Source organism: Amorphotheca resinae (assembly GCF_003019875.1).
Source record: "Amorphotheca resinae ATCC 22711 unplaced genomic scaffold M430scaffold_8, whole genome shotgun sequence".
NCBI lineage: Eukaryota > Fungi > Ascomycota > Leotiomycetes > Helotiales > Amorphothecaceae > Amorphotheca > Amorphotheca resinae.
The window spans coordinates 1,089,523-1,114,663 of NW_020194478.1; the positions used below are offsets into that span (position 1 = coordinate 1,089,523).

The 25,141-nt window shown below is 42.0% G+C and overlaps 7 protein-coding genes across 7 annotated transcripts in view; 1 reads left to right on the forward strand and 6 right to left on the reverse strand.

Moving 5' to 3' along the window:
• Window positions 1-280, reverse strand: part of M430DRAFT_104924 (hypothetical protein) — a gene marked incomplete at both ends in the record, with an annotated part of 3,213 nt that extends 2,933 nt beyond the window's left edge. Inside the window, one exon of the mRNA XM_024860967.1 lies at window positions 129-280. Coding sequence (XP_024719717.1) covers window positions 129-280 — 152 coding nt within the window. The remainder of the gene's footprint in view (window positions 1-128) is intronic.
• A 665-nt stretch (window positions 281-945) lies between these two features.
• M430DRAFT_35881 (hypothetical protein) lies at window positions 946-1,841 on the reverse strand. The gene has a single exon (XM_024866834.1). The coding sequence runs from the start codon at window positions 1,826-1,828 to the stop codon at window positions 1,034-1,036; it is 795 nt and encodes a 264-aa protein (XP_024719718.1). The 5' UTR covers window positions 1,829-1,841; the 3' UTR covers window positions 946-1,033.
• Window positions 1,842-2,094: 253 nt separating this feature from the next.
• M430DRAFT_142543 (hypothetical protein) lies at window positions 2,095-3,994 on the reverse strand. The gene is made up of 4 exons (XM_024862771.1): window positions 3,626-3,994; window positions 3,246-3,577; window positions 2,627-3,189; window positions 2,095-2,563 (listed from the first exon to the last, which is right to left on the reverse strand). The coding sequence occupies exons 1-4, from the start codon at window positions 3,922-3,924 to the stop codon at window positions 2,267-2,269; spliced, it is 1,491 nt and encodes a 496-aa protein (XP_024719719.1). The 5' UTR covers window positions 3,925-3,994; the 3' UTR covers window positions 2,095-2,266.
• A 633-nt stretch (window positions 3,995-4,627) lies between these two features.
• On the reverse strand, window positions 4,628-7,620 carry M430DRAFT_29124 (hypothetical protein; the record flags this gene model as incomplete). Its single annotated transcript, XM_024865848.1, has 6 exons — window positions 4,628-5,790; window positions 5,834-6,139; window positions 6,641-6,704; window positions 7,038-7,227; window positions 7,340-7,448; window positions 7,494-7,620. 6 exons carry the CDS (start codon window positions 7,618-7,620, stop codon window positions 4,628-4,630), a joined length of 1,959 nt encoding a protein of 652 aa, XP_024719720.1.
• Window positions 7,621-8,992: 1,372 nt separating this feature from the next.
• M430DRAFT_67730 (hypothetical protein) lies at window positions 8,993-10,942 on the reverse strand. Its single transcript, XM_024869306.1, has 2 exons — window positions 10,817-10,942; window positions 8,993-10,766 (listed from the first exon to the last, which is right to left on the reverse strand). The coding sequence occupies exons 1-2, from the start codon at window positions 10,882-10,884 to the stop codon at window positions 9,422-9,424; spliced, it is 1,413 nt and encodes a 470-aa protein (XP_024719721.1). The 5' UTR covers window positions 10,885-10,942; the 3' UTR covers window positions 8,993-9,421.
• Window positions 10,943-11,025: 83 nt separating this feature from the next.
• On the reverse strand, window positions 11,026-11,572 carry M430DRAFT_20431 (hypothetical protein; the record flags this gene model as incomplete). Its single annotated transcript, XM_024864296.1, has 2 exons — window positions 11,026-11,463; window positions 11,519-11,572. The coding sequence occupies 2 exons, from the start codon at window positions 11,570-11,572 to the stop codon at window positions 11,026-11,028; spliced, it is 492 nt and encodes a 163-aa protein (XP_024719722.1).
• Window positions 11,573-14,877: 3,305 nt separating this feature from the next.
• Window positions 14,878-16,530, forward strand: M430DRAFT_20433 (hypothetical protein; the record flags this gene model as incomplete). Its single annotated transcript, XM_024864297.1, has 1 exon — window positions 14,878-16,530. The coding sequence occupies one exon, from the start codon at window positions 14,878-14,880 to the stop codon at window positions 16,528-16,530; it is 1,653 nt and encodes a 550-aa protein (XP_024719723.1).
• Between the last annotated feature and the right edge of the window lie 8,611 nt (window positions 16,531-25,141).

Consider the following 25,141-nt stretch of genomic DNA (forward strand, 5'->3'; position numbering starts at 1 on the left):
GAGAGAGAGAGAGAGAGAGAGAGAGCGGTTTGCGACGGGGGGCGCCCAACGCGTCTCAGGCCGCGGATTTGATGCGCAGGGCGTTCAAGTGCAAGGACGCGGGGGTGGGGGCTTGTTATATAACCTACCAAGCAATTGAGATATATCGATTCCTCTTCGCTCTGGTATGGGGAGCGCTGTTGTTGCTATTCGATTCGTCTGCCCTTCTCTTATTCCCGCTTCCATTCACATTCGCAGTACCGGGGCTTTCCGCACTGGACGACTGGCGGTGGCCATTCATACCGCCGGCGGAGAGAGAGAGCGGCGAGTCGGCGAGATAGTTGAGATCGGTGACCTGGCTCTCGAGGATGTTCATAATCACTCGCTGCCACCGAGAGATATGAGGGATCAGATAAGAGAGGCGGAAAAAGAAGAGAGGGATCGAGGAGAAGGAAGTCGAACTAAGAGACTAGTACTGAACTTCGCGATGCGGGGAGAACAAGAGGGTCCCTGATTCCCTGCAAATCAGGTAAAAGGGTCGAGACCTGAGACCGGGGAAAAGGTGTGGAGCGCAGATCTTGCTGCGGCGTCCAAGACGTCAACTTCTCTTCGCGCCCGTCTTTAACAAGGAGAATCGATGGGAGTCTTGGGCCGCTATTACTGTCCGCCATTCTAGAGTTCTACTACCTACTCGGCAGTTCCGTCGCTGCTTTTCTATAGGGACGCACTAAACTCTTCAAACACTGCCCCTTGGCCCAATCCTGTCTGTAATCACCATTCACTCCTCCCCGGTGAAGGACAAAGCATATACCTAGCAACGAATGAATTATTATCAAATGTTGGTCCCCCACTCTTGCCAGGTTAGAAGGATAAACCCTTGTTATTCCCGACTTGTCTGTCAGCTTTAATGTATCTTCTTGAAACAGAGCAGCTCAGCTCCTGTTCTCAATATACACACCGCCATCTATACACTCGGTACTGGACTGAATGGTCTTTCTTTGAAGGACTCCTGGTAATAATATACACCCATCTCCTCTGCAACCTCTGGTGTCGTTCAAAACACAGACGCCTCAGCACCCAACTCCACAACATTCACCCAGGTTTCGTGAAAGACCACCGAGTCGGTGACCACAAAGCAGAGGGATTCTCGACCCCCGCCATCCTTAAAGCCAGCTCCCTTCAAATCATCCCAACTCTCCGAGGTGAAGGTCTCTTCATAGGTCTCCCAATCATACCAACCGCACCGCTTGCCATCGCTGATCGGCGTGATGACTTCAAATATCTCCAGGTGGTTGAAGGCCCGCATACACCGCGCCATACGTATGAAGGCGCTCCTATCACCCAGCCACCCATAATCGACCGTGACTTTCCGGACGTCTGCGTGCGCGGGCTCCTGACAGAACCTCTCGAACACGGGCAGCGCCGCCTTGGCTCTGTTGTACGATAGATTCCGATAGGTCCTGGGTCGGAAGCTCATGAAGAACGTCGTCCGCTCCGGTACGAAAAGTCCATATCGAGGGCTCAGACGTAACGTTGGATGGCTCTTTAGCCACGCTTGATATTCGCCCTGCATCTGCTTGCATGTCTTTGAAAGGACAATGACGAGATCGTCTCCCATCTTCTTTTCCGTGTGCTCGATTTGGATCGAGACCTCGGCGGTTTCTAGAGGGGCGACTAGTAGGTCGAAAACCCGGAAGCGGATCTCCATTGGGAGCATTTCCAGAAAATGGCATTTGGTGTTGTCCTTAGTCCTGAATCCATACTCCAATTCTGTAGTTGTCTCGATCGGTCCTTTTTGTGGCTTGGTTGCTGTGCTTGTCGTGGTTGCTGACCTGCTAGGCCGTCCCATGGTTGAAGGAGGGTTAAACCGCTGTAAGCGGTGATATCGCTCGAGCCTGACAGCAAAGCTGCTAGAGGAAGCCATCATTAGGGCCAAATTTTACTATTTCATGTGTTCTTTCTGCAAGTGCGGGAGAAGGTAAATTGATGCTCAAACTGCATGGTAGTTCTCGAAGTTGTCTTTTCACAATCGACAGCTTTTGATGGTTCTGGATATTGTTGGTATGCTGGAGGGTGGGCAATTCACAGGTGATGACGTTTCCGGTGTTCGTAACTATTCAGAGGAAAGGAAAGCTAGAACAGTCGTCGGTGACTAGTATATTTGAATCTTGATATAGAGATAGAGATAGAGTCCAACCATCAAGGTTCCTCCTCCCTTAAGATACAGATGAACTAGCTAGTTTGCGAGCGTCGTTCCCACGGTACCGCTTTCCTTCATGGGAAACCCTCACAAGGTATAGCGGAAATCCGGATGGTCGTCTCCCATATTATCCAGCTGCTCTTCCGTAAAGCGATAATCCCTCTCGCCCCCATCCCGCCTGCGATTCTCCGCCTTCAGACCTAGATAGAAAACCGTGCACGCCAGCCCACACATCAAGAGCATCGCCAGACTCGTACCATATCCTACCTTGTACCGCGGACTTTGATTCGCAATGTAGACATTGGATGCTACGATACCTCCTAGATTTCCCAGACCGATTTGCAGGGCCATTGCGATAGAGCGCTTATAATGGCCGCCCATGTTCTAGAAGTGCCTCCTCTTTAGCGAGAACTTGGGGATAAGGGGGGAGGCGAGTAAGAAGCTCACATTACTTAGCCAGGTCCAGGTGACAGGCTGTGTCATATATCCCCCTGTCGTGATGAAGAAACAAGCCATATACTTGACCCCCGTCGAGACTCCATCCTGGCATAGCAAAATCACATAACCTACCATACCGACCAACACACCCGCCATCGTAAACGCGTAGCGGTGCTGTAATCGATCCGTCCACCAAGCCACGCCTAATGCCACGACCGCAGCAACGATAAAGATGGGGATACTTCGCACTTGGCTTTCTGCGGCCGTGAAGCCCATTTCTTGAATGATGGTCGGGATGAAAAACGAGGTTGCGTAGCCGGTCGTCACGACCCCCATATACATCAGTGTTCCGCAATAGATTTTCCAATCGCTGAATATGCGTTTCGCGGCGCGGCGATCCAGGACATCCATGCGTGCTTCGCCGGTGTCCATGGAGAGGCGATGGAGGAGGAGAGCGCGGTCAGCGGGGGTGAGGAAGCTGGCGGTTTCGGGCCAGTCGACCAGCAGGAATTTGAAAGAGATGGCGACGACGATCGTTAAGAGGCCTTCGATTATAAAGATCCAGCGCCAGCCTGCACCCAATATTAGCTTCCCCTATTAATGAAACAGAATAAGTGATTCAACGTACCACTGTATCCACCAATGCCGTCCATATGCGCCAACCCATACGCCAGCAACCCACCAAAGGCGCCAGCGAGAATACTCGCGCAGAAGAACACGCTCAGTCTCCATTGTAGCTCGTACCTCTTATAGTACATGCTGATGAGATATACAGCACCAGGCACCAAGCCCGCCTCAAAGATCCCAAGTAAAAAGCGTAATGCGACGAGGGACCCAAAGTTCTTCACAAGCCCTTCGCAGACAGTACACACACCCCAAAAGAAGATAATGGCAGAAAGCCAAATCGAGGGTGCGATCTTTCGAATAATGATGTTCGACGGGACTTCAAGTAAGATGTACCTACGCTCGTCAACTCTACCCCCTTTCACAGCAGCAGAACAAACTCACGGAATGAAGAAGATAAATAGAGCGATGCTATAATCATTGCCCACCATATGGAGCTCGGTGGTCATATTCTGGATCTTTGCATTTCCTATATTGATGCGATCTAGGAATGCTAGCATATAGAGAATGCCTAGTGCCGGGACGACATGGAGATCTACTTTCCAGAGAAGTTTCTTCTCCGCGACCCTATCGACGCTTTCGCTACTTTCGTGAAGGTATGGAGACTTCTCAATTTCTTTGTGAGGGATGATTGAGCTTGGTTTGTCGCTGGGGATCTCGGTGGGTGCTATTGGGCCGCTCATCTTGAAGGCTGGGTTCTGAAGACAGTGAAACAGAATCGTAGGAGCACAGAAGATAAAGAGATAAAGCAGAGCAATGAAAAGAAAAACAAGAGAAAGAAACCAAGGATGACTGCGGTATTATCATAAATGTAAAGTTCTGGTAGTAGAGCGATCTTTCTCTTCCTATCGCTCTGCGGCGAAGCCTGCGATTTATTATTGCCTTTCACGGCTATATTCCGTCGTGATAGTTACAGTAGAGACCGATGTCACCGTTAAACCAATCTAACTGGGAAATATAGACGGCCCCTGAAAGTCATTCTGTCTGTTGATTTGCTGAAGAATATGTTTCCGGATTTTGTCGGTGCATGATTGCAGTGCGGGGTCCGCGGGGAAGTACTCCTTGGAATGAGATACCCCGGGACCCAGGGTGGCCCAACTAGCGTCTGCGAGGACTGAACTTGAAGATTGCGGGGAATTTGGTATAACAGAGAGAATTAAACAATGTCTTTGCTGGGAAAGGGATGAGAACTGAATTATTAAATGCTCGGAGCGCTTGAACTAAGCCTTTGCCATTCACAGATGTAGCTCCACGCAATAGGAACAATATCATATTACGTGCCTTACCCGGGATACTACTGGCAGAAGCTGCAAAATTATTGGTGTCGTCCACAGTCCTCAAACTTCTCCTATATCAAAACTCAATTAGCCATTATCAGAGAACAATTCACAGACCTGCCTTCGTCTCTCTATCCGTCGGCTTCGTATGCAGTCTTCCTATGAACCTCTTTGCCATCCTCTCCTTAGTAACCCTGAAGACTTCAGGAAACCAAGATGCTATTTCGCTCTCGTCACCAGACATCATGCTCACGAGTGCCTTCGCACACAAGAAGCACAGCACCATGCCGTGTCCCTGAAAACTGGCTGCAATCCATAAGCCCTTCTCGTCAGGAACTTCGCCAATGAACGGGAAACCGTCACTGGAGTATCCCATAATGCCCGTCCATTGCTTCCTGATTCTCCCCGCCTCATCGTCTTGCCCCCAAGCATCCCCAAAATATCTAGGAGTCGTCTCCGTCAAGTACTCGCTGATCTCAGCGTTGATACTCGTATCATCTGTCGTGCCATACTCCTCAATACCTTCATCCCTCGCCTTCACGAGCCCGCCACCTATCACAATATCGCCTTCAAACATGCTTCCTTTAGGCCTTGGGACCATATACTCATATCCGTTACCATAGATGAAAGAATAAGTCACCTGCAAGCCTCCCTCCGGCATGTTCTTCCCTGGTCTATGCGCTGTAATCTGTCCTCTTAACGGGACAATGACCTTCTGGAAGCTCTTGCATAGAAACCCCGTATAGCCATTCGTAGCCAACACCACCCTCGCCGCCCGTATGACCCCCCTATTAGTCTCTACACTCCACCCGCCCTCCAACCTCTCAATCTTCACCACCGGCGTATTCGTATACAACTCCAACCCCATCCCCAAACACAACTTCAACATCCCGACCACGAACCGATACGCGCTCAAGCTGCCCGCCTCATAGCTCACAGCACCCACGCACTCCTCGCCCTTCACATAGAATCTCTCCCGCGCTTCTTCCGCGCTCCAGAACTTGTATTTCGCAGCCCCGTCCAGTTCCTCCGGCATCGCGTCCCGCATCGCGGATACCGAGGCTAGGCATTGTTCCCACTGCGCATGGTCATAGATAATATCCACCGTATCGCCGCTGAACAGCTCACAATCTATATGATTCTCGCGCGCGAACGCATGTAGCGACTTGATCGTATTGTATTCCAGCTTTGCGATCTTGACGGCCTGCGCCAATCCGTGCGCGGAGGCATTATCGAGGAACGAGCGGTAGGAAGCTGCTTTCGTGTGGCCGCCTAGGAGATTCCGTGTGAGCTTCTTGGTGTGCTACCTACTTACATAGGCAGAGAGGATTAGATAGATGGAGAGAGATAGCCATAATACCATTCCGTCCAGTAGCTCCCGAACAAGCCTGGCGCGCTTCGAGCATCACCAACTTCCCTGGTGCGGACGCGCCATGTAGAAACTCCCACGCAACAGTGGTCCCTGTGATTCCACTCCCTATAATCACTGTATCGGCGGTCTCGGGCACCGTCTCTCCAGTCTTGTAATCTGCGACTTCGAAATCAGGAGGATCTTGCCAGTAACTAACAGTGGGGTTGGTTCGTGGAAGCGTCACGGGGATTGCCGCGCGTGCGTCCATGTCTTGAGACCATCAGAAGAAAAGAGAAAAGAGTGAAGAGAAAGAAGCAGCAGGACTGTAAAATACCTTAGACACAGATACAGACACTTACATCTTCGGCATGCTTATCGCCAAAGACATGGAAGCACAGAGATCAAGAGTGGACGTTGTCGGTCGGTTGTGGGGTTAGTGGCATTGGGAGCGGGAGAAGTGGATCCTGGATTTTCGCGCACCAAAAGTACTCACAAATTTACAACTACAATTACGAAGACGACGTTTCGCTATCCAATGCTTCCTCTGCGGTTGCGGTCGAAGGAAGTCATGGCACCGACAGCAGAGGCCATACACAGTGAGGTATGGCAAGAATATGGACAACAGTCCTACCACCAAGGCCACAGAATCAAGAGGAGATTGTCAATTCCTAGCAAGAGAGCAGCTACCTAGCTAGCCAGTCGAAAGCACCAGCCATAAAGACAGCCATCACTAGAATACTCCGTCCATTATGAATCTTATAACAGGCCAACCGGCCCCCCGAATATCAATCTCGCAACGCATCTGAGCTAGCAAATCATCCATGAGCGCTCTAGTCTATCAGGAGAGGGAGACATTATGGAGCATTGTACGGAAAGAACTCAATGCTGTTCTTCGCCTTCTTGAGGCTTCTTGTTCTTCTTCTTGGGCTGTGGGGCTCCTTGCTTCTTGCAGTGGACGATGAGTCGAGTCCATGACTCATCCTTATCCCATTCGAAACCTGCTAGGACTGGGTTCTCCAGTTCGTCATCGGCCTGGATGCAGATGTCAGCACGATCCATTGACTAAGATCCCTCGACTGCAAATATATGGGGTTGACGAGGAGGTAGAGCCGTTCTATGAAAAGGCGGCGTCCTAAATAGGAGACGAGAAATGCTGGAGATGGCTTACCTTCTTCCGATACTGCTTATAGATTGCATCTAATGCATCCTTGATCGTCACACCCTTCATATTTCGTGCCGTCACCTCGAGTCCGAGGGGGAAGTGGAGGTCAATCTTCTTGACAGGTGGTGTGGTGAGCATCTTCTTGAGGAAGCCTTTTTCTGGATCATCCAGTGTGTTTGGAGACTTGTTGATTCGCCTACGAGTGGATGATTGGTCAGTCAAGATCCATCCCACGTAGCCCGATGTGTGCAATTGGATGAAGGGTGAGAGAGGTGAGGTATAAGTCTTAGACGGTAAGGGCAGCATACCAGTTCAGCTTCTGTGTCTCAATTGCAATCTGAAGTTCTATTCCAGCCTTTTCTGTATTCAAACCCCTTCTCAGCATCTGTCTTGATGGGACTTGAACCGACCCGGTAGCTTCGGGTGGCGTTGGCAGTCAAGAGAGGATGATGGACGACGTACCCAAGTCATTGATGTTCATGACACCTTCAGCACTGGAACTTGTTCTTCGATGCTTTGTGCCATCCTTGGGCGGGCTTGATGAGAGGCCTTGAACGGCGGAGTCGACCTTGGTGAGAGGAGCAGACATGGTTGCGGGCTTGGTTACTCGTAGTCAGAGATGCGAAGTAACGTCGAGGATGTCAGGATTGGAATCGTAAGACGAAGGAGTGGTATCAGGTATTGGTATCAGGTATCGGGCGCTTCGAGAAAGGTGAAGGAAGGGGAAGAGGATGTCAAGAGGTAGTCAAAGGGATGATGATGATGACGATGATGAAGGGGCAGATGCGGGGTTATGTATGAGGAGGGCAGGACCACGACATGTCTCGTGACTGCCCTGCCCGGTAGGTAAGGTACGTAGTAGGTAGCGCGAGAGGGGAGGGAGCGAGGGACAAGAGGGATAGCGCCACGGAGGATGGTTGGATAGCCGTCAATTGGGGGGGAGGACCTATGTATCTACGGGCAATGGCAGTTCATGTTGAAGCATCTCTTATCTTCACTTCACTTCACTTCACTTTCTTATCTCCACTTCACTTTATTTAAGTTACTTTCCATACTTCGAGCAGTCTGGATCTTCATTCAAATTGGGATTCGGTCATGTCAGGCCATGCACCGCCTATCACAACAGGGGTGTGTCTCTATCCCAGACCCACCCAAAATGCGGGGAGAGCTCCAGAATATGGGGAATTAGCGCGATGACGATGTGGATCACTGATCAGCTCACCCTGCCCTCCCAAGATAAGGTAACGACAAAGATACAAGCCGTGTCGAGTGAGTGCATCGATATCTCGAATGGCAATCTTCTTGAAACGAAAATGGAAAACGTATATGTATATTTTCTCACTTTCTTGTCGCAGCGCTTAGAAGACGCTCGCTCGATCGATCCACCTGAGAGCCGTTCGAGCCGTGAGATGAGACGTTCTGCGTGGCAAGCCGCTGATTGATTACCTGATATGTCAGACCAGTCACGCAACCACCTCACAGTCAGTACCTACCTTACCCACCTAACTCGGTCGATGGCCGAGACCGAGAACGAATCTTGCCCTTCGCTTACCTCCTTTCAGTAATTGCGAGACGGTGACCACTTCTTTTTGAACGACCGATGGTATTTTTAGCTCGGTTTTTATGGTGCGTTCTAGGTATCTATCGCCACCTGTGTGCAGTCTTTTTCGGCATTTCTTATCTTGATGGGCCATGGCCATATACCGAACTAGGTATCTTCAATTAAACATCACATTCTTAGAATTGCAAGAGGGGACACATCGGGATCAAGAACAATGCCATACCTCCCCCGCGTTGCTATACACCATCACCGTGGTAGCTACTAATCTTCCTCTCTCTCTCTCTCTCTATATATATATAACACCCCCACCCCCTCAAATAAACATCGCAACAAGATCAGAATATGATGATATAATCTAGGTAGAGTACCTTAGATATCCATCTATTCTCACCTCATCCCGCCTTCTCTCCACCCAGCAGACGCCCACTCCAAATCCTTAAAACTCATCATAGCCTCCACAGATCAGGACCGAAAGCTATAAACAACATGCCTCTATTCTTTTAAAACCCAAGTTATAACTTTCAGGCTGAGGATGGGGACCTCGTCATAGATATGTACTGTATAGATGGTAGAGGAGGCATAGACGTATGGCAGCATAGATTAATCAACTTGGATTTTGTTTGCTGGAATAGAGAGAGCACATATCAAAATGTGATGTGTAGAGAGAGTGGTCCTTATAGAATCGTGCAATTGAATCAATTTTCTGGACTTTCATCAGCGGGGTAACAAAAGGAGAAATAACTCCTTGTCCATCTCCAAAACCTCAGCCATCACTGCTTAAAAAAATTGAATTCCTTGCTCATACTGATAAAAGCGAATCCCTGAATTCTCAACTATGAAGCCGCATTGAAGCGACAAGCTCTTCCTTGGGCCCCTCATCCACACGATTATCCATCCTCCTCACACCCTCCGGGATCTGGAAATGCGGCTTCAGCCTTGTCCAGCTCTCCTCATTATAATCCTCCTGCACCTTCCGACACAGGTTCAAGCCCCAGTCTGTAACGCCGACCATCAGACAGCTCTCGAACATGAAGGCCATGCTGCCCTCGCCCACCTTCATGGGCTGCAGCTGCGCCTCGGAGGCTTTCTGGTGCGTCTCGGCGTCGGGTCCGTGGGCTGACATGATGTTGTGCAGACTGGCGCCGCCCGGTCGGAACCCGCCGCCGGATTTGGCGTCGTACTCGCCGCCGATGAGGCCCATGAATTCGGACATGGTGTTGCGGTGGTACCAAGGGGGGCGGAAGGTGTCTTCGCCGACGAGCCAACGAGGGGGGAAGATGACGAAGTCGGCGATGGCGGTGCCGGGGTGAGCTGAGGGAGCGGAGAGAACGGTGAAGATGCTGGGGTCTGGATGGTCGAATGAGATGCTTCCAATAGTATTGAAACGGCCGAGGTCGTACTTGTATGGGTAGTACAATCCATGCCATGCAACGACATCGAAAGGCGTGTGCGTCTGGGTCGCCACGAACAGGTGACCGTTAAACTTCGAGATTATCTCGTATTCCCCCATTGTGTCTTCCTCAAAGTACGCAACGGGGGCTTGGAAATCCCTGGCGTTGGCCAGACAATTCGAGCCAATAGGTCCCAATTCGGGAAGTTGGAAATGCCCCGAATACAACTCCAAAATGTATCCTCTCACAGGCCCGTCAGGTAGTTCGACCCTGTATCTCACTCCTCTCGGGATAACACAGATCTCATTCGGACGAACCAAAATGTGTCCCAATTCCGTTTGTATATCCAGCACTCCGTGCTGCAAGACAATCAAGAAATCCCCATCGGCGCTGTAGAATGCCTCGTTCTTGCCCATGCTCTTCCCCGCCGCGAATATCAGGATCCCAATCCCATGTTTCAGAGTCGGGTCTCCAGCTCCTGCAACCAGCTTCAAGCCATGCACCCAATCAACCGACTCGTCCAGATCGAAAGGATCCCAACGCAACTGGTTGGGGATCTGATGCATCTGCTGCGTATCCGGGTTCGTGTTATTTGAGGTGAATTCGCGCGGGATGAAGGGAGAGTGTGCTGCAGAGGGCAGGACGCGGTACAGCCATGTTTGCTGGTTCTCGTGGCGAGGAGCTGTGAAGGAGGTCCCAGAGAGCTTTTCAGTGTAGAGGCCGTAGGGAGGCTTTTGAGGCGCGTTGGCGCCTACGGGGAGAGCACCTTCGATGGCTTCAGATCTGCGGGGTTGTCAAAAGGGTATAGTGTATCTAGCGCAGGACTGGCTTACTCGTGATAGGAGCCGAAGCCATTTTGGTACTTGTATTTCTCGGGGGTGGTGAACTTTGTAGCGGGCATGGCTTAAATGGGGAGAAAAGGGGGATGAATGAACTGAGGATGTATGATAATATTACAGGTATAAAAAGAAGAGAAGAAGAAGAGAAGAATGAGAAGGACAGCCGTGAGAGAAAAGAAAACAGCAACTTGCCTTCATGGACATCATTGAGCCGCCTCCATGGGGATTCCCACACACCCCGCATTACGGCTCCCAATGCCGACGACAGGCGGAAAGGAAGGCGGAACGCCCAAGCGGAAGCGTTCCGCAGCGATACTTGCCGTGTAGCATCCGTCTTCAGACATGTTGAACCTCTCTCTGCGGTAATCCGACAGTCGCGCAATCGAGTTGAACATGTCAGTCTCTTGTGTCGTCTCTCGTCTCTTTTCGCCACGGAGAATAAGTTCGCTCCATGTTGTATGTATAGCCGATCGCCCCTGAAAAGGTGGGGCTCTCTCCAAGCGAGTTGATACAGAAACGCCCGACAATGATCTGAAAACACTAGCGATTCGGCCAATACTGACAGTAAGCTCTGTTTCACACGTAGAAATACAGAAGGATTCAATAGAAGGGAAGGATTCCCGTTGGACAAGTAAAGTCTTCTATAAGTGAATCAAAATCATCGAATAAACAACTTTTTGACATGGCCTCTCTGACCCCTTGCAAGCAGCCGAGAGCGTCTCTATCAATCTCGGCCCACACGTAATGCATGATGTCGTGCTGACTAGATCTCATGCTACTCAACGACTTCAAACGGTGTCCTTTCATCTTCCAAACCAAGTGTCAGTTGGGTCTCCAGTGTTATTCGGTTTGAATTGCTTCAGCCTTCATCGAGTCCGAGAGACTCCAATTGCCGTCTCAATTGGGCTTGACATTGTTGTCCCCCTGCATAATGTTCAAAAGAGTGAACGGCTCCCGTTGATCATCGTCTTTCTCTGTATCAATGATTGAATTTCATGGGTTTACTGGCTTATTTCGAGATTATTGTCATTTTATTCGATCGAAGTATCGATCAGCTAATAAACTCGGCTTGCGGAGCAATTGAAGTTGAGGTGTTTGCGATCTTTCCAAAACTAGTCGACTTGAAAAGTCTAATCCTAATTCATAGGAGATAGCCTTCTGTTTCTTTGTGATCCCAGGGTCTTAAAGCTACCTTTCGTCGAGATAGATTTGTTTCCTGCCGAGTGGTGTCCGAATATAAAGACAATGGTATCTAAAATATAGAGTTAGTGAACTCTGCATAATGTAGGGGAAAGTGGTGCTCAAGTTTCTGGAAAATGGAGGAGCTTTGAGCATACTCTCTGGGGAAACCCCAAAAATCTGTCTTATTCGGTTCAAATATCGTCCCGCGAGCTTCAATTTGTTCATTTGCTTCGCTGGTTTTTCAGACAGTCACTTCGCTCTTATGAAAATGATGGGCATACTCTTACTGTATAAGGCGTCTTCGATCAAAGCTTAGGGAAATACGAGCCCTCGAGCGTCTCTACTTCTCTTACGTCATTTGGAAAGACTACTTCGCGGGCGCATATATGCTAGGAAACTTATCAGCAGATATTTTCCCTTCGTTGAAAAGGTCCCTTCAAAGATTCGAATTAGCTTGCAGCAGCTCTTCAACTCACTGTTAAGGTAGGTATCCATAAACCAGGATATCTTGAGTACTTCCATCTGAAGTGTTATTTTGAGAAAGACTGCAAGAAATCACACCCAATCAGACTACTTTGATCTTGACTTCAAGGTGCCCCTTCCTCCTTTGGTTATGGCTCGACCAATACAGGTTAGCACCTTGAATGACTCCTAGGCTCCTAGCTAGGTCTGCTTGCCCTTCAGGCCTTCAGTTAAAATCACAAAACATAGAAGAACGACATTCTAGACGACTCGCTCATTAAAGATTATTACTTCAACTTGCATCAGTATCACCAACGTTCTCCAACATCTGCTTTTGCGACAGCACACTCAACCAACAGTTTTATCAACAAACTATTCGTTTTCCAACCCTTGAACCCCTCATCATTACACGGCTTGAACCGCTACTAAGTCGACCCCCATTGATACAGTCCAAGAAGATGTCACTGTCCACGCTGTCGACGTGTGAAACAGTCAGATCCAAGTCTTACTTAGTCCCAAGCTCACAAAGCACCCACCCGATGAAGACTCGTAGCAAGACTCGCAGCAGTGCTCGCAGGAGCGAGGTCGACAAGAAACATAAGGAGGAACCCAGCACGTGGATAAGAGAGACTCTCGAAGAATGGCTACCTGTGCGAACCTTTTCTCGCTTTCGGCTCGTCAGCTTCTCCAAGAAGAGAGCAGAGGCCAGGGCCGCTGCTAGGAAGGCCAAGGCCGCCTCCAAGAAACCGGTCAAGATTGGATGGTTCAGATACTTCTCCATTGAGCTCGCGGTCAAGTTCAAGGACGGCCGGAACCTAGTTTGGATTCAGCATAAGTGGGTTCCTATTCCAGCTCCCAAGCGTCCTCGCCGGAATAAAAGAGCTTTATGGTAATGGTCCTCTACTTCTCCCTCCGTGCAGCGTTGCTAACTCTCGTCGGTCTCACAGAATCCAATGACGGTCAATACTACCTATACGTCATCATGCTACGAGTCTGGCACACCACATCGTTCATCGCCAATTCAAGTCCTCCGCTCGACTTCCATTCCCTTCCTGTCTTCTGCCAACGATAATGGTCCTACGATCCCACACGGAATCTGTAACGTTGTTCACGCAGCGCGCATACACGCCATCGATGCTTCAACCCTCCGTTAAGCACGTCCTCTCTTTCCTGTCTCTGGACTTAGCTTTCTGTCATTTATCCGTACACGCTGGGCCTCCCGCTCGCAACAACTGTCTCTACATACACATAGCTTGCTTGTGTTCTGCTTAGCCTCGCCCTCGTTTCTTTTCTTTATATACCCCAGGTGCAGCGGTGCTTGAATGCGATACCCCACCATCGATGTTTCTTCTCTTCTCTCTTCGGCACAAAAGTATAACTTCATAAGGAATGGATTTGGACATAGCGATTGATGGAAAAATTGTTTCAAAACAGCGGAATGGATACAGCATTATTACACCTGTGTCGTTCACAGTTTGCTTGCTGAGGGTTCTTGAGAAATTGCGAACGCATTGTTCCCCAATCAAAGCTTTCCGTTGACGATTCTCTTTGAGAAGATCGGGAAGAAAGAGTAATGCTTCGACAACCATTAACAGATAACATTTTGGTTTTCCTCCCTCTCTCTCCTTGTTCCATATACCGTAATTCCATAGTTATATATTCATTCACCTACTTATGGTCTTGAAGTTTCGCAGTTTGGTCCATATATCAATAACACCATCTCCCTTGTGTTGAGAGTAGTAGAGCACCACCTAACAACGTACTGTACCGCGAGTATTTCCCTTTTCTCTTGGATATACTATCGAGATTAGGACGTAAGACTTCTTACGCTTTATCCTTAAATAAGATAATCCTCATTATCACCACTACCATCACTCTTGTAAATTCCTGATCTACCTCTGGTAAGCCATATCTAGTAACTAGACCAGGATATTTATATGTCAAGAGGATGAAGTTGGGGCAGAAAGTACTAAATATGGGGGAGCGGGTTCGCCTAGAAAACAGCATGGCAATCCGAATTCAAATGGAAATTATTCCAACAGCGAGATTTACTGTCGAAAGTAACCGCTGAGTCCCTTACCATTGTCATGGGTCTATTCATGGAATCTAGTACGAGATGTCAGTGAATCATACGTAACAATAGCAACTCACCCCTATTGACGCAATTCGGACCATGGAAACCCAGATTTTATGAACTCAACGCCTCTAAAATCCTATAGTAACTTTTACTTTTTTATTAAGACACGGAATAGAGGCGGCAACTAAACCATATTTGATTCGCCCCTTCCTCGAGAAAGGCAGTTGGTGTTGACCTGCATGGATCAAGCTTCTAGTCTCTGTAAGGCGGGGGGTAAGACTGCTACATATTAAGCAGTTCAGACCAATTCGAAATGTGCCATCTTTGTCGCAAGATGGAGGCCATCCGAGGGATCGATTCCAAGGCAGCCAAACCGATCTTTGACCTTCTGTCAAGACTGCACAAGAGCATCGAACCCCGACTTGGCAATCTGTGGCTCTGGCGCTTCGACCAGACAACAAAGCTCCGCACACTCCTTGGCAGTCTCTACAAAGCGATACCAGTAGCATCGTTGAAGGCAATCCTCGATGACGTCGACTGTGAGTTATACCATATTCGGAAAAATATGACAGACCATCCACCTCGACGGAGTACGGAGCGGGCCGAAGAATCAAAAGCTTCAGTTGCTACCAGTTCGAGCCAGGTCATCCGGGACGAGGAGACCAATCAACGTGAATTCGAACACAAGCATGGCCGGAAAGAACACAAGAGATACCCAAAGGATGAGCCTAGTAGAAGCATTATCGAGGGAAAAGAACTGCCCGAGCTATCAGGAAGTGATATTGACCCTCCACCCGCTCAAGTTCACCAATCTATCAGAATCGTAGAGGGATGGCTCGAACAGTGCTATTCAACAATGGAAAACCATAGGAAGAAGGATGACGATACTCGCTCAATGGTGTCCACCCTTGGAGGTGGTATAGCAGAGAGACCTGAGGGAGACGCAGAAGTTGGAAAAAGATTCAGAATTGGTAGTTCGAAAAGCTCTATCGAGGATAGCATTAGTCGTTCTCATTCATACACGCTTCCGCTGACCCAAATTAGCGACTGCGTCTACGAGAGGCCACCACATAATTTGGGCCTTGATATGCGATTTTTAGGGAGGGCAATTGAGATAGGCACAGAAAACGGGGCAGAACATCAATATCAGAACAAAAAATTGGCAGTTATCGAACGAATGAAAGCGGAGAAACTGAGCATAAAGCGCAAAATCTCTCTCAATGAAGCAATAAGCATCTTGAGAGCTACAAAAAGGCGACAAGAACGAAGATGCATGATGTCTGGAGGTCGAAGCGTTGAGCAAGATTCACCGCCAAGGTCGCCACTAGAGCACATTACTATTGAAAACCACTCCTTGGTGGGTTATGAAAGCAGTACTGAGGACTCAATATCGTTGACGGACAGTGAAATGCAAAGATGCTTGAATATTATAGTTACGGACTTGAACCGAAGAAAATCAAATACGTCCTCAGAGAGCAGTCGTCCATCAGCTATCAATATTGGAAGCATTTTGGCACAAAATTCTCCGTCGAATCGCGAGAGTTCTTCATTGGACCGAGTCAACTCTGAAAGATCTTCAATGCAGGGATCACCAACCAAGTGCTTTTCACCACAGATGCCAACCACCCCATGTGCGACTAGACGACGGCCTCTATCTCCAGAAATCTCTAAGATAAGGAGAGAGCCACGGCAGATCTCAGGGCAAGCACTTGCCAAACTAGAATCGCACCATGGAGAGCAGGCGGGTTGCAACAGATGGGAAGAAAAACAGACGGCCAACGTGCAGTCTCTGCAGGAAAAGATAACAACACTCACAAGCACTAACAACAAGCAGCCAGCAATTCATTTAGAAAATATGAATTTATCAGAAGCCATCATCAACAGCAGGAGAAGACGCGCAAAACGGGCCTCGGATTCAAAGGTCCCAACAGATGAAAAGTATCGACATGCTGAGAGAGAGAGGTTCTGGACGTCAAAGAGACCGTAAAGTTCGACAAATATATTTGCCCGATAAAACAACGAAATCTAATCCTACTCAGGAATCATTATTGGGGCAGTCGGAATGTAACTCCAATCTCCTCAATGAGAAGGCAAGATAATCTCTGGTCAAGCGCCAGCACTCAAGGAGAGCCTGAAGAGTTGATTAAAGGGGAGTCCGTCTGGAGGAATGGTTGAAAGAAGCGGCTGCACAAAGTGAAATGCAATACTAACGAGGTCTTCCAATCGACAGAGGGCCCCGCAGAGGAATATCTGTGACTTACTACCACATGACCTGAAATTTCTCTTACTTATCCCATAGAAAATACTAGAATTGAGATGTCGTTCGCTTCGTAGATATATCTGCAGAGTCGAGCAATTCTAATCCTTCCGATCAGACAGTTACAGTCACTAGACAAAAGTTCTCGGCTAAATCACGTAAACGCGATTTTTCGCGTTTTACCCTTCTACCCTTCTATATATACTACCTAAATATGCTACTACTACGTACTCCCCTAGCCTTGATATTAAGGAACTCGCGCCGTAGGCCTAATCTTAGTCCTTATTAAAGAGGACGGATCTCTAGTATAAAAAGCTTAGGTTTTAAAGCCCTTAATATTACGAGACAGCTCGATATACTTGTTTTGACTATTAAATCGACCTTATAACTCGATAGTTTACGGGTCAAAAGGGCCTTACAACCTTGTACCGGCCGTCCTCTTATAATAACCCTTACTAAAGAACGTCAAATACTTTGTTACGTCTGTTTAAACCTAAAGGATACCTACTATAAGGTTCTTAAAGCGTGTTCTCTATCTTACTTAAAGAAAATAGTTAAACGGCTACTCGAGAAGCATAGGATATAGAATTAGAAGTATAAACGCCGTCCCTTTCTTATACTAAAGATCGCGGCTACTTAGCTTACCTAGTATAAAAAACACAAAGCTAGGACGAACAAGGAGTAAGGAAAGGTAGTTTAGAGCGACAAGTGTTCTGTAGAGTAAGGGTAGGGTAAACAAGACGAATAGTGCTTTTAAACGCCGGCTTAGAAATAGTAACGCTTAATAGTCTAAACATATAGTATAAAGAGAAATATAAAGGTTATAGTCTAAGGGTACTTTTAGGATACTAGGAGGTCCGGACTTTATATTATAGATCGCGATTTTAAGGCTACAAAACATAAGTATTCAGCCGAGTCTTATTTAGAGGTTTGTTAGGTGTATTTCTACAGAGTAGAAGAGGCAAGAGTCGATAAACAGTCGTAGTATATTTAAAGGTATATCACTACTTTAACTATAGACTAATCTCTAAACCCTCCTTCTTTCCTCTCTCTACCCTCTATTCTTATACTCCTTAATACCTACTATTACCTTAGTTATAGTACGTAGTTACCTTATACTTAATTTCTAAGCTATTATAATTTTACGTATTAGTATACCTAATATAGTATCTTCTCTTTTTAGCTTCTGTCCTTAGAAGCTTATAGGTAGCTATTAGATCGTAAGGAGGCTAAGGTAGGCTAATGCCTTCTTAAAAACAAGAATAAATGTATAAGAATAAATTAGTAAGTAAATATATAACTATATAACTATATAACTAGTAGTGTTAAGAAAAAGAGAATAGTAGCGACTTTATAGTATAGTAGAGGCACGTAGCTAAACTATAAGATTTCTGTTATATATTATACTTTTAGATCTTTACTTAGCGTACCTCTTATATTTACTTTTAGTAAAGACATATTATAGTAAAGTACTAGTAAGTCGCTAGATAGTCGTAAGACCCTTAATACATAATATATACTACATTACCTAAGTACGCTAGTATTCCTCTTCTTTTTACTACTTTTAAAAATCCTTTGTTACTCCTTACTAGAAGGTTAATAGTACGCTAATAGTAAGTAGCTATAAGAATTAAACTATATTACTTATAATCGTATTTTTTAAGTAAATATAAAAAAACACTTCCTTTATCTCCTTTTACTTAGTCTGTCCCTTATAGTACTAAGGGGTATATAAAGACTTGTTTTTACTAGTTTATTACCTTCTTTTCTTTTTTTTACCTTATATAAATATAATACTACTACGCCTTTCTTTCTTTACGACTCTTTTAACAAACTTTAGATAAACCTTAATTAAACTACTAACGACAACATAGCGCTAACAAAGCGCTTAGTAGCTTATAAGTAATACTTAAACTAAATAGCTTTATAAGACCTATAAGGTACCTTACTAAAGTATAAGGATAATAACTATAAGTATTCCTTTTTAGTAAAGAGTAACGGCCTAATAGTATAGTAGCTATATTAGTAAAGTACATATACTATAAGACTCTAAAGAAAGAGTATATTTTTATAAGTATAACCTTTCTTAAAGTAATACTTTTATATTATAGCTTTGTTAACGTTACTAGGTTATTTTAACTCTCTAAGCTAAAAGAATAAAACTTTAAAAGGTAATTATAAAAAAAGATAAGGTAAAGTAGTCTATTATTTATAGTAAAGTTAAAGCTAATATAAATAAGCTATAATTTAGGCTGCCTAAACTTTAGTAAAGAAGAGCCTTTAACATTTAAAGTCTTAGACTATAATATTAGTAGAAAAGAGGCTTTATAGTAATAAAGTAGATAAGAAAGAGTATATAAAGTAAAAGTTAGGTTATCTAGTAAAAATTACTTATTAGTTAGAGCTTTATAATAAGTTTACTATAACTACAAATATAAAGGTAGACTATTATAATTAGCTTATAGAGAAGGTAATATAAGTATAGTAGGACTATATTACTATCTTTAAAAAGTACGTGTCTTATTTTAAGAAAGTTATAAGTATCCTTTACCTTAATACTAAGTTACTACTAACTTAAAGGTAGTACGCGTACGATTTATAGAGATCTAAAAGAAGTAAGAAAGTAAAGGATATTATAAAAGATAATAATAATAAAGAAAATAATAGTAGAAAGGATAGTAATAAGGACAAATAATAAACAAATAAAGGTTAAAGTGTCTTTAATAAGTAAGATCGTACTTTAGATTTCTTTCTTTTTTCTTTTTTTAAGATATATAATAATAAAGTTAGTAGAGCTTTAAAAGGTATTTACTAGTAAAAGAGTAGTTTAGTGTTTTTTTTTTAAGATACTTAGGTTTTTAAGTTTTTATATAATAAATATAAAAGTCGTACTTACGTTACTATAACTATACTAGTAATATTATACCTTTTTAACAATTATCTTAATATATTTGTTTATATTTACGTAAAAGTAGGCTATTATTAAGGTTTTATTATAGTTCTTATAAGTTTTCTAAATCGTTATACTTTTTTTATTTTATAAGATAGAGTCTATTTCTTTATAGGCCTTTATAGTTAAGAATAGCTTTTACTTTAAATGTTTCTTTATCTAAGACTAAGATGTCTATTAGGCTTATAAGGACTTTACCTTCTTATACCTTATAAGGTTTTAGGCTTATAATTAGAAAGGTAAGATATAGCCGTACTAATAAAAGAAGGCGTAGTCTATAAGTAAGTCTATAGTCTCTAATAACGTCTTTAATTTAGTAAGGGCTAATATACTTATCTACGAATTTCCTAGAGAGTTAACGTTACTTTAAGTATTTTGTTAATAAGAGTACTTAGTCTCTCTTTTTAAATAAAATCTTTTTTTAGTTCTAGTTATACTATTTCTTATACTATTTTTAAGAATACTAAAGGAATATAATAATTTCTTTATAGCTACTTTATAGCTACTCTACTTGTATATTAGCTACTAGTACCTCTACTAGCTTTAACCGGTTTAAGGGTATGTCCTTAGGACCTTACGGCTAGTACTTATATAGTATATACAATAGTATTATATTTATTATAGAGTACTATAAGGTATTATATATAAATTTAGTAAGATCTAGCTTAGTTACCTAGTTGTCTTATATAAAGCTATAGTAAGTTTAAAGGTAATACTTAATAGCTTAGTTCTACTATTCTGTCTACTTATCTATTTATAAGTAATAAGTAGTACTAAGTTACTATAATGTTACTAGGTACTAGTAGAAACTACTCTAGAATTTACTTATAAAGAGAGAGCCTTAGTCTAAGACAATACTATCTAGAATTCTAAATTATTATATAACGTAATATATTAAGAGAGACACTAGTCTATTACTAGTAAGACAATTAGTTATTAGAATATATAAGGAAAATTTTGTAAATTAGTCTATAATAACAAGTATTAAGTTATATAGTTTACTTACTATATTATAAGAGTAAGGTAGCTACGTAATAAAGTTAAGTAAGATCTCTTACTAAGGTTTAAAAGGAATAAAGAGTAGGGCTAACTTACTATATAGTAGATAGGTTCTTACCTTTATTCTTTAATAGATAGCGTAAGTAAAAATATAATAGTAGACGTCTTTATTAAGACTTAGCTAAAAAAAGAATTAAGAAAGCCTTTTCTTTGTTTTACTAACTCTCTAGTACTTTATAGTAAGTACGTTATAAAAAAGCTTTAGTAACTCTTTATATAAGCCTAGATTATTAGGTATATATACATGTCTATAATACTATAGTAGCATATTATCTTTAAATGTCTATAAAGACCTAGTAGTACCTTAGCTACCTTACTACTTCTTTTACTCTTTATTAGTAATAAAGGCGTCTCTTTACTATACGTTATAAAGGGCTTCTAATAGTAATAGTAGTAACGTTAATATTACTATTACCTAGCTATTACTCTTACTAGCCTAACTCTAAGTAGAGTTCTTTACTAGTATAAGAGTGTTTAATTTACGACTTAATACTCTAGTAATAAAAGTATAAGGTCCTTAAGACCTACGATTACCTTAGTCTACTAGCCGGTATAAGTCTAGCCTCTTACGCTAGAGCGATTCTACTAAGATAGTATACGTTAAAGAAGTTACTAGACCTTTAAAAAGAATTAAAGAAATTAAAAGAATAAAAGGAATTAAAAGAATAAAAAGAATAAAAGCTTAGTTTTAAACAAGCCTTATAGTAAGACTAATAGCTTCTAAGGTAACTACGTTTACCTAGAATTTGTTAAGAAAAGTTACTAAGAGAGCTTGTTATACCTCTAATTACTTATTAGGATCTTATAAGTCAGGCTGTCGTAATAACTTATTAGTAAGGTTTTAGCTACTCTTCTTATATTTAATCTTAAAGTTAAAGACAGAAAGTTCTTCTAGCTATCTAGCTTATTACTATAATAACTTCGGCTTTATAAAAAGGTAATAATAGTTTAGGTAATCTATTAAAACTAATACTAAACTTTATATATATACTAAGTACGGCCTTTATAACCTAAAAGCCTTAATAATAGCTATTAACTTAGTATTAAAGGTATTATAGCGTAGCTCTAGCCTCTTTAACTTTCTAGAAATAAATATAATAAGGTACTAGCGGCCTTTTTATAGCTATAAAAGAATAGTACTAATAGTATAGACAGATATATCTATTTTTATATACGTAAGTAGTTTAGGGTTATAGTAACGTAGAAAAGGGGCCTTTACAAAGACTAGTCGTAGCTTATAAAAGGCTTTTAAGGCTTTAGAACTTAGTGTAATAGTACTAGTAACGTTACCTTAAAAGAGATTTATTAGTAGTATAGTAATCTTTAAATAATTCTTAATAAAGTACTTATAGAATCTAGTAAACCCTAAGAAGATATAAATGTCTTTTATAGTTATAAGAATAGGCTATTCTTAGATTATAAAGACACACTTAAGTTTAATACAAACTCCTTATAAGTTAATAATATATCTTAGGAAACTTACTTACTTTATATTAAACTTGTACTTTAAGAGGTTAGTATAAAGGTTATATTATTAGAGACATTTAAGGACGTAGTAAACATACTATATATACTCTTCTTTATTTATAGAATAGATAAGGATATTATTAAGATATATAATATAAATATTATTAATAAGATTCTCTAGTACTTTATTAATAAAGGACTAAAAGGTCGCTAGTACGTTTACTAGCCTAAAAGGTATAACGTAGTATTTAAAGTAGCTATATTAGTACTAGAAAGCTGTTTTCTACTTATTATTAGCCTTAATATAAACTTAATAGTACACTTTATATAGGTTAAGCTTAGTATAGACGCGGGCTTATAACAGCCGGTTAAAGATCTCCTTAATTAATAGAATAAGGGCTTAGTTCTTTCTAGTTATACTATTTAATACCTAGTAGTTAACGTAGAGTTATAGCTTCTCTTCTTTCTTTAGAACAAATAGTATTAGAGTACTAGTAAGGCTCTTACTTAGATAGATCTATCCTTTTACTAAGGCGTTATCTAAATATTTACGTAAGATACCTAGCTTAACCTCTATAAGTAAGTAGATTTAGCTATATAGTAGTACTACGTCTCCTTTAAGGTCTATTATATAAGTAAGGCTATTAATTATAAGTAGTAATCTAGCCCTTTCTTTAGAGAAGACGTCTATAAATTATTAGTACTTACTAGGTAAGCTTACTATAGCCTTACTATCTTCTTATAGTTCTTCTTATAGTTCCTTTTTACTTAGGGATTCTAGGTTAACTATAATTAGTTATACTATCGCTATAATTATAAATTAAGCTTTTTTTATTACTTTCTTAATTTCTTTCTTTATTATATATAGCTAGACTATTAAAGATAACGTAAAGTATATAAACGTCTAGGTCTTTTATAAAACAATTAGGTCTATAGCCTCTAGCTATAGAAATCTAAGTATAATATCTAAGTCCTTAATATTAGTAACGACAAATCTACCTTAATGTTGCCTTACTATTAAGTAGTTATCTTAGGCCTTAATAAACAGATTATATAATCTAAAGCTTATTATTGTTTTCTAGAATAGTAAGGACACTATAATATAATTATTAAGTTACTATAGTACCTTTTGTCTTAATAGTTATAAGTAGATAAGGTTAACTTCTACTCTTAAGTCTAGTAAGGCTAGTATAGCTACCTAGCTACCCTTAATACGTATCTTTACCTAAATACTTATTAAGGGTCGCCTCTCTTTTTATTATTTAGGCGTAACGTAGTAGGCTACTAGCGTAGTATTAGTGCCTAAAGTACCGGCCTTATTAAGGTACTAAGCGTAAGTATACTTAGATTAACTATATATAGAGTATTTATATAGTAAGTACGAATTTGCCTAATAACTAGGCTACTAGTATTAGTAGTAGTTACTTTATACCTTACTTACTAAAAGGGTTTTTATAATACTAGAAGAGTCTCTTTACGTATTTAAAGTTTAGCTACTAGATACTCTTTACGTGTTTACTAGTATAGATAAGGTCTTTAGATTATAAGAAGAGCCTTTCTTAGTATAGTATAATATTAAAAGGGCTCTATAAGAGCCTTTTTATTACCTTATCTAAATAAGAGTTTTCTTTCTTAACGCTACTACCTTAACTACCTTAAAGGTATTTAAGACCCTACTACTTACTATATAGGCCCTTAACTTAGGCTTTAAATAATTAATAAAAAGGTAGATACAGAATATCTTTAAGAGAGCGTAGCTAAGTTTAATAACTAAAGAGTTATACTATTAAAGGAAATTCCTAAAGGTCTTGTTTTAGTTTTAAGTTAATATTTAGAGTTTTAATACTACTTTAAGAAAGTAAGTACTCTTATCTATAATACTATAAAGGAGCTACGCCTTTATTTTTTCTTAAGTTATATTAAGAACTAATCTACTTTTTTCTAAGAAAATAAAAGACTTTTAGTACTCTTTAATATAATCCTTTAGTACTGTTACTATAGTACTAACGCGTTTAGTATCTATTAGATAACTCTTTAGATAGGTATTAAACTCTGTTTTTTAGTTAAATAAGAAGGTCGTAATACTAGTATATATCTTGTTTTTTAGTAGAATAAAAGGAGTATTATAATAGCTCTTCTTTATTTCTTTAATATAGGTTTACTAGAAAGGCCGTTCTACTTTAAGAGGGTTATTAAATTTATATAGGTTTATTAAAGGAGCCTCTCTTCTCTTAAGTACTATAAGGTAGTCTTACTTTTACTTAAGGCACTACTCTACCCTTACTTAAGTAATCCTCTTGTTTAACTTAGTCTTACTTAAGAAAAGGATTTCTATTAATATTTAGAAGGTCGTACTAGGTTTACTACTATCTGTCTATAAAGAGGTATTCTAAAGAGTTACTTAAGAAGAGGCCTACGTCTTGTTAAGGTTTATTTGTTATGTCTACGTTATTACTTCTTACTCTAATAGTCTATAACCTTTTAGTAAAGAAAAGAGATTAGAATGTTAGGTATATTTTTATAGAGTAAAAGAGGTAAGAGTTAATAGATAGTTGTAGTATATTTAAAGGTATATTACTACTTTAACTATAGACTAATCTCTAAACCCCCTTTCTTTCTCCTCTCTACCCTCTATTCTTATACTCCTTAATGCCTATTATTACCTTAGTTATAGCACGTAGTTACCCTATACTTGATTTCTAAGCTATTATAATTTCACGTGTTAGCACACCTAACAAGGTTCTTAAGGTAGAGGTGGCCCCTATCTTTTAAACCCTTAAGGCAGGGTACGAATTTATGTAAGATAACGCTCTAATATATATAGCGCGTAAAGTACAAGAGTAGTTTACAGACTATAAGATCCTT

Excerpts from the sequence above, each read along its gene's own strand:
- M430DRAFT_35881 (XM_024866834.1), bottom strand. The coding sequence starts at position 1,828 with ATGGGACGGCCTAGCAGGTCAGCAACCACGACAAGCACAGCAACCAAG.
- M430DRAFT_142543 (XM_024862771.1), bottom strand. The coding sequence starts at position 3,924 with ATGAGCGGCCCAATAGCACCCACCGAGATCCCCAGCGACAAACCAAGC. Across the intron at positions 3,578-3,625 it reads CTATTTATCTTCTTCATTCC|GTACATCTTACTTGAAGTCC; the intron begins GTGAGTTTGTTC and ends TGACGAGCGTAG. Across the intron at positions 3,190-3,245 it reads CGGCATTGGTGGATACAGTG|GCTGGCGCTGGATCTTTATA; the intron begins GTACGTTGAATC and ends TATTGGGTGCAG.
- M430DRAFT_67730 (XM_024869306.1), bottom strand. The coding sequence starts at position 10,884 with ATGCCCGCTACAAAGTTCACCACCCCCGAGAAATACAAGTACCAAAAT. Across the intron at positions 10,767-10,816 it reads GGCTTCGGCTCCTATCACGA|ATCTGAAGCCATCGAAGGTG; the intron begins GTAAGCCAGTCC and ends ACAACCCCGCAG.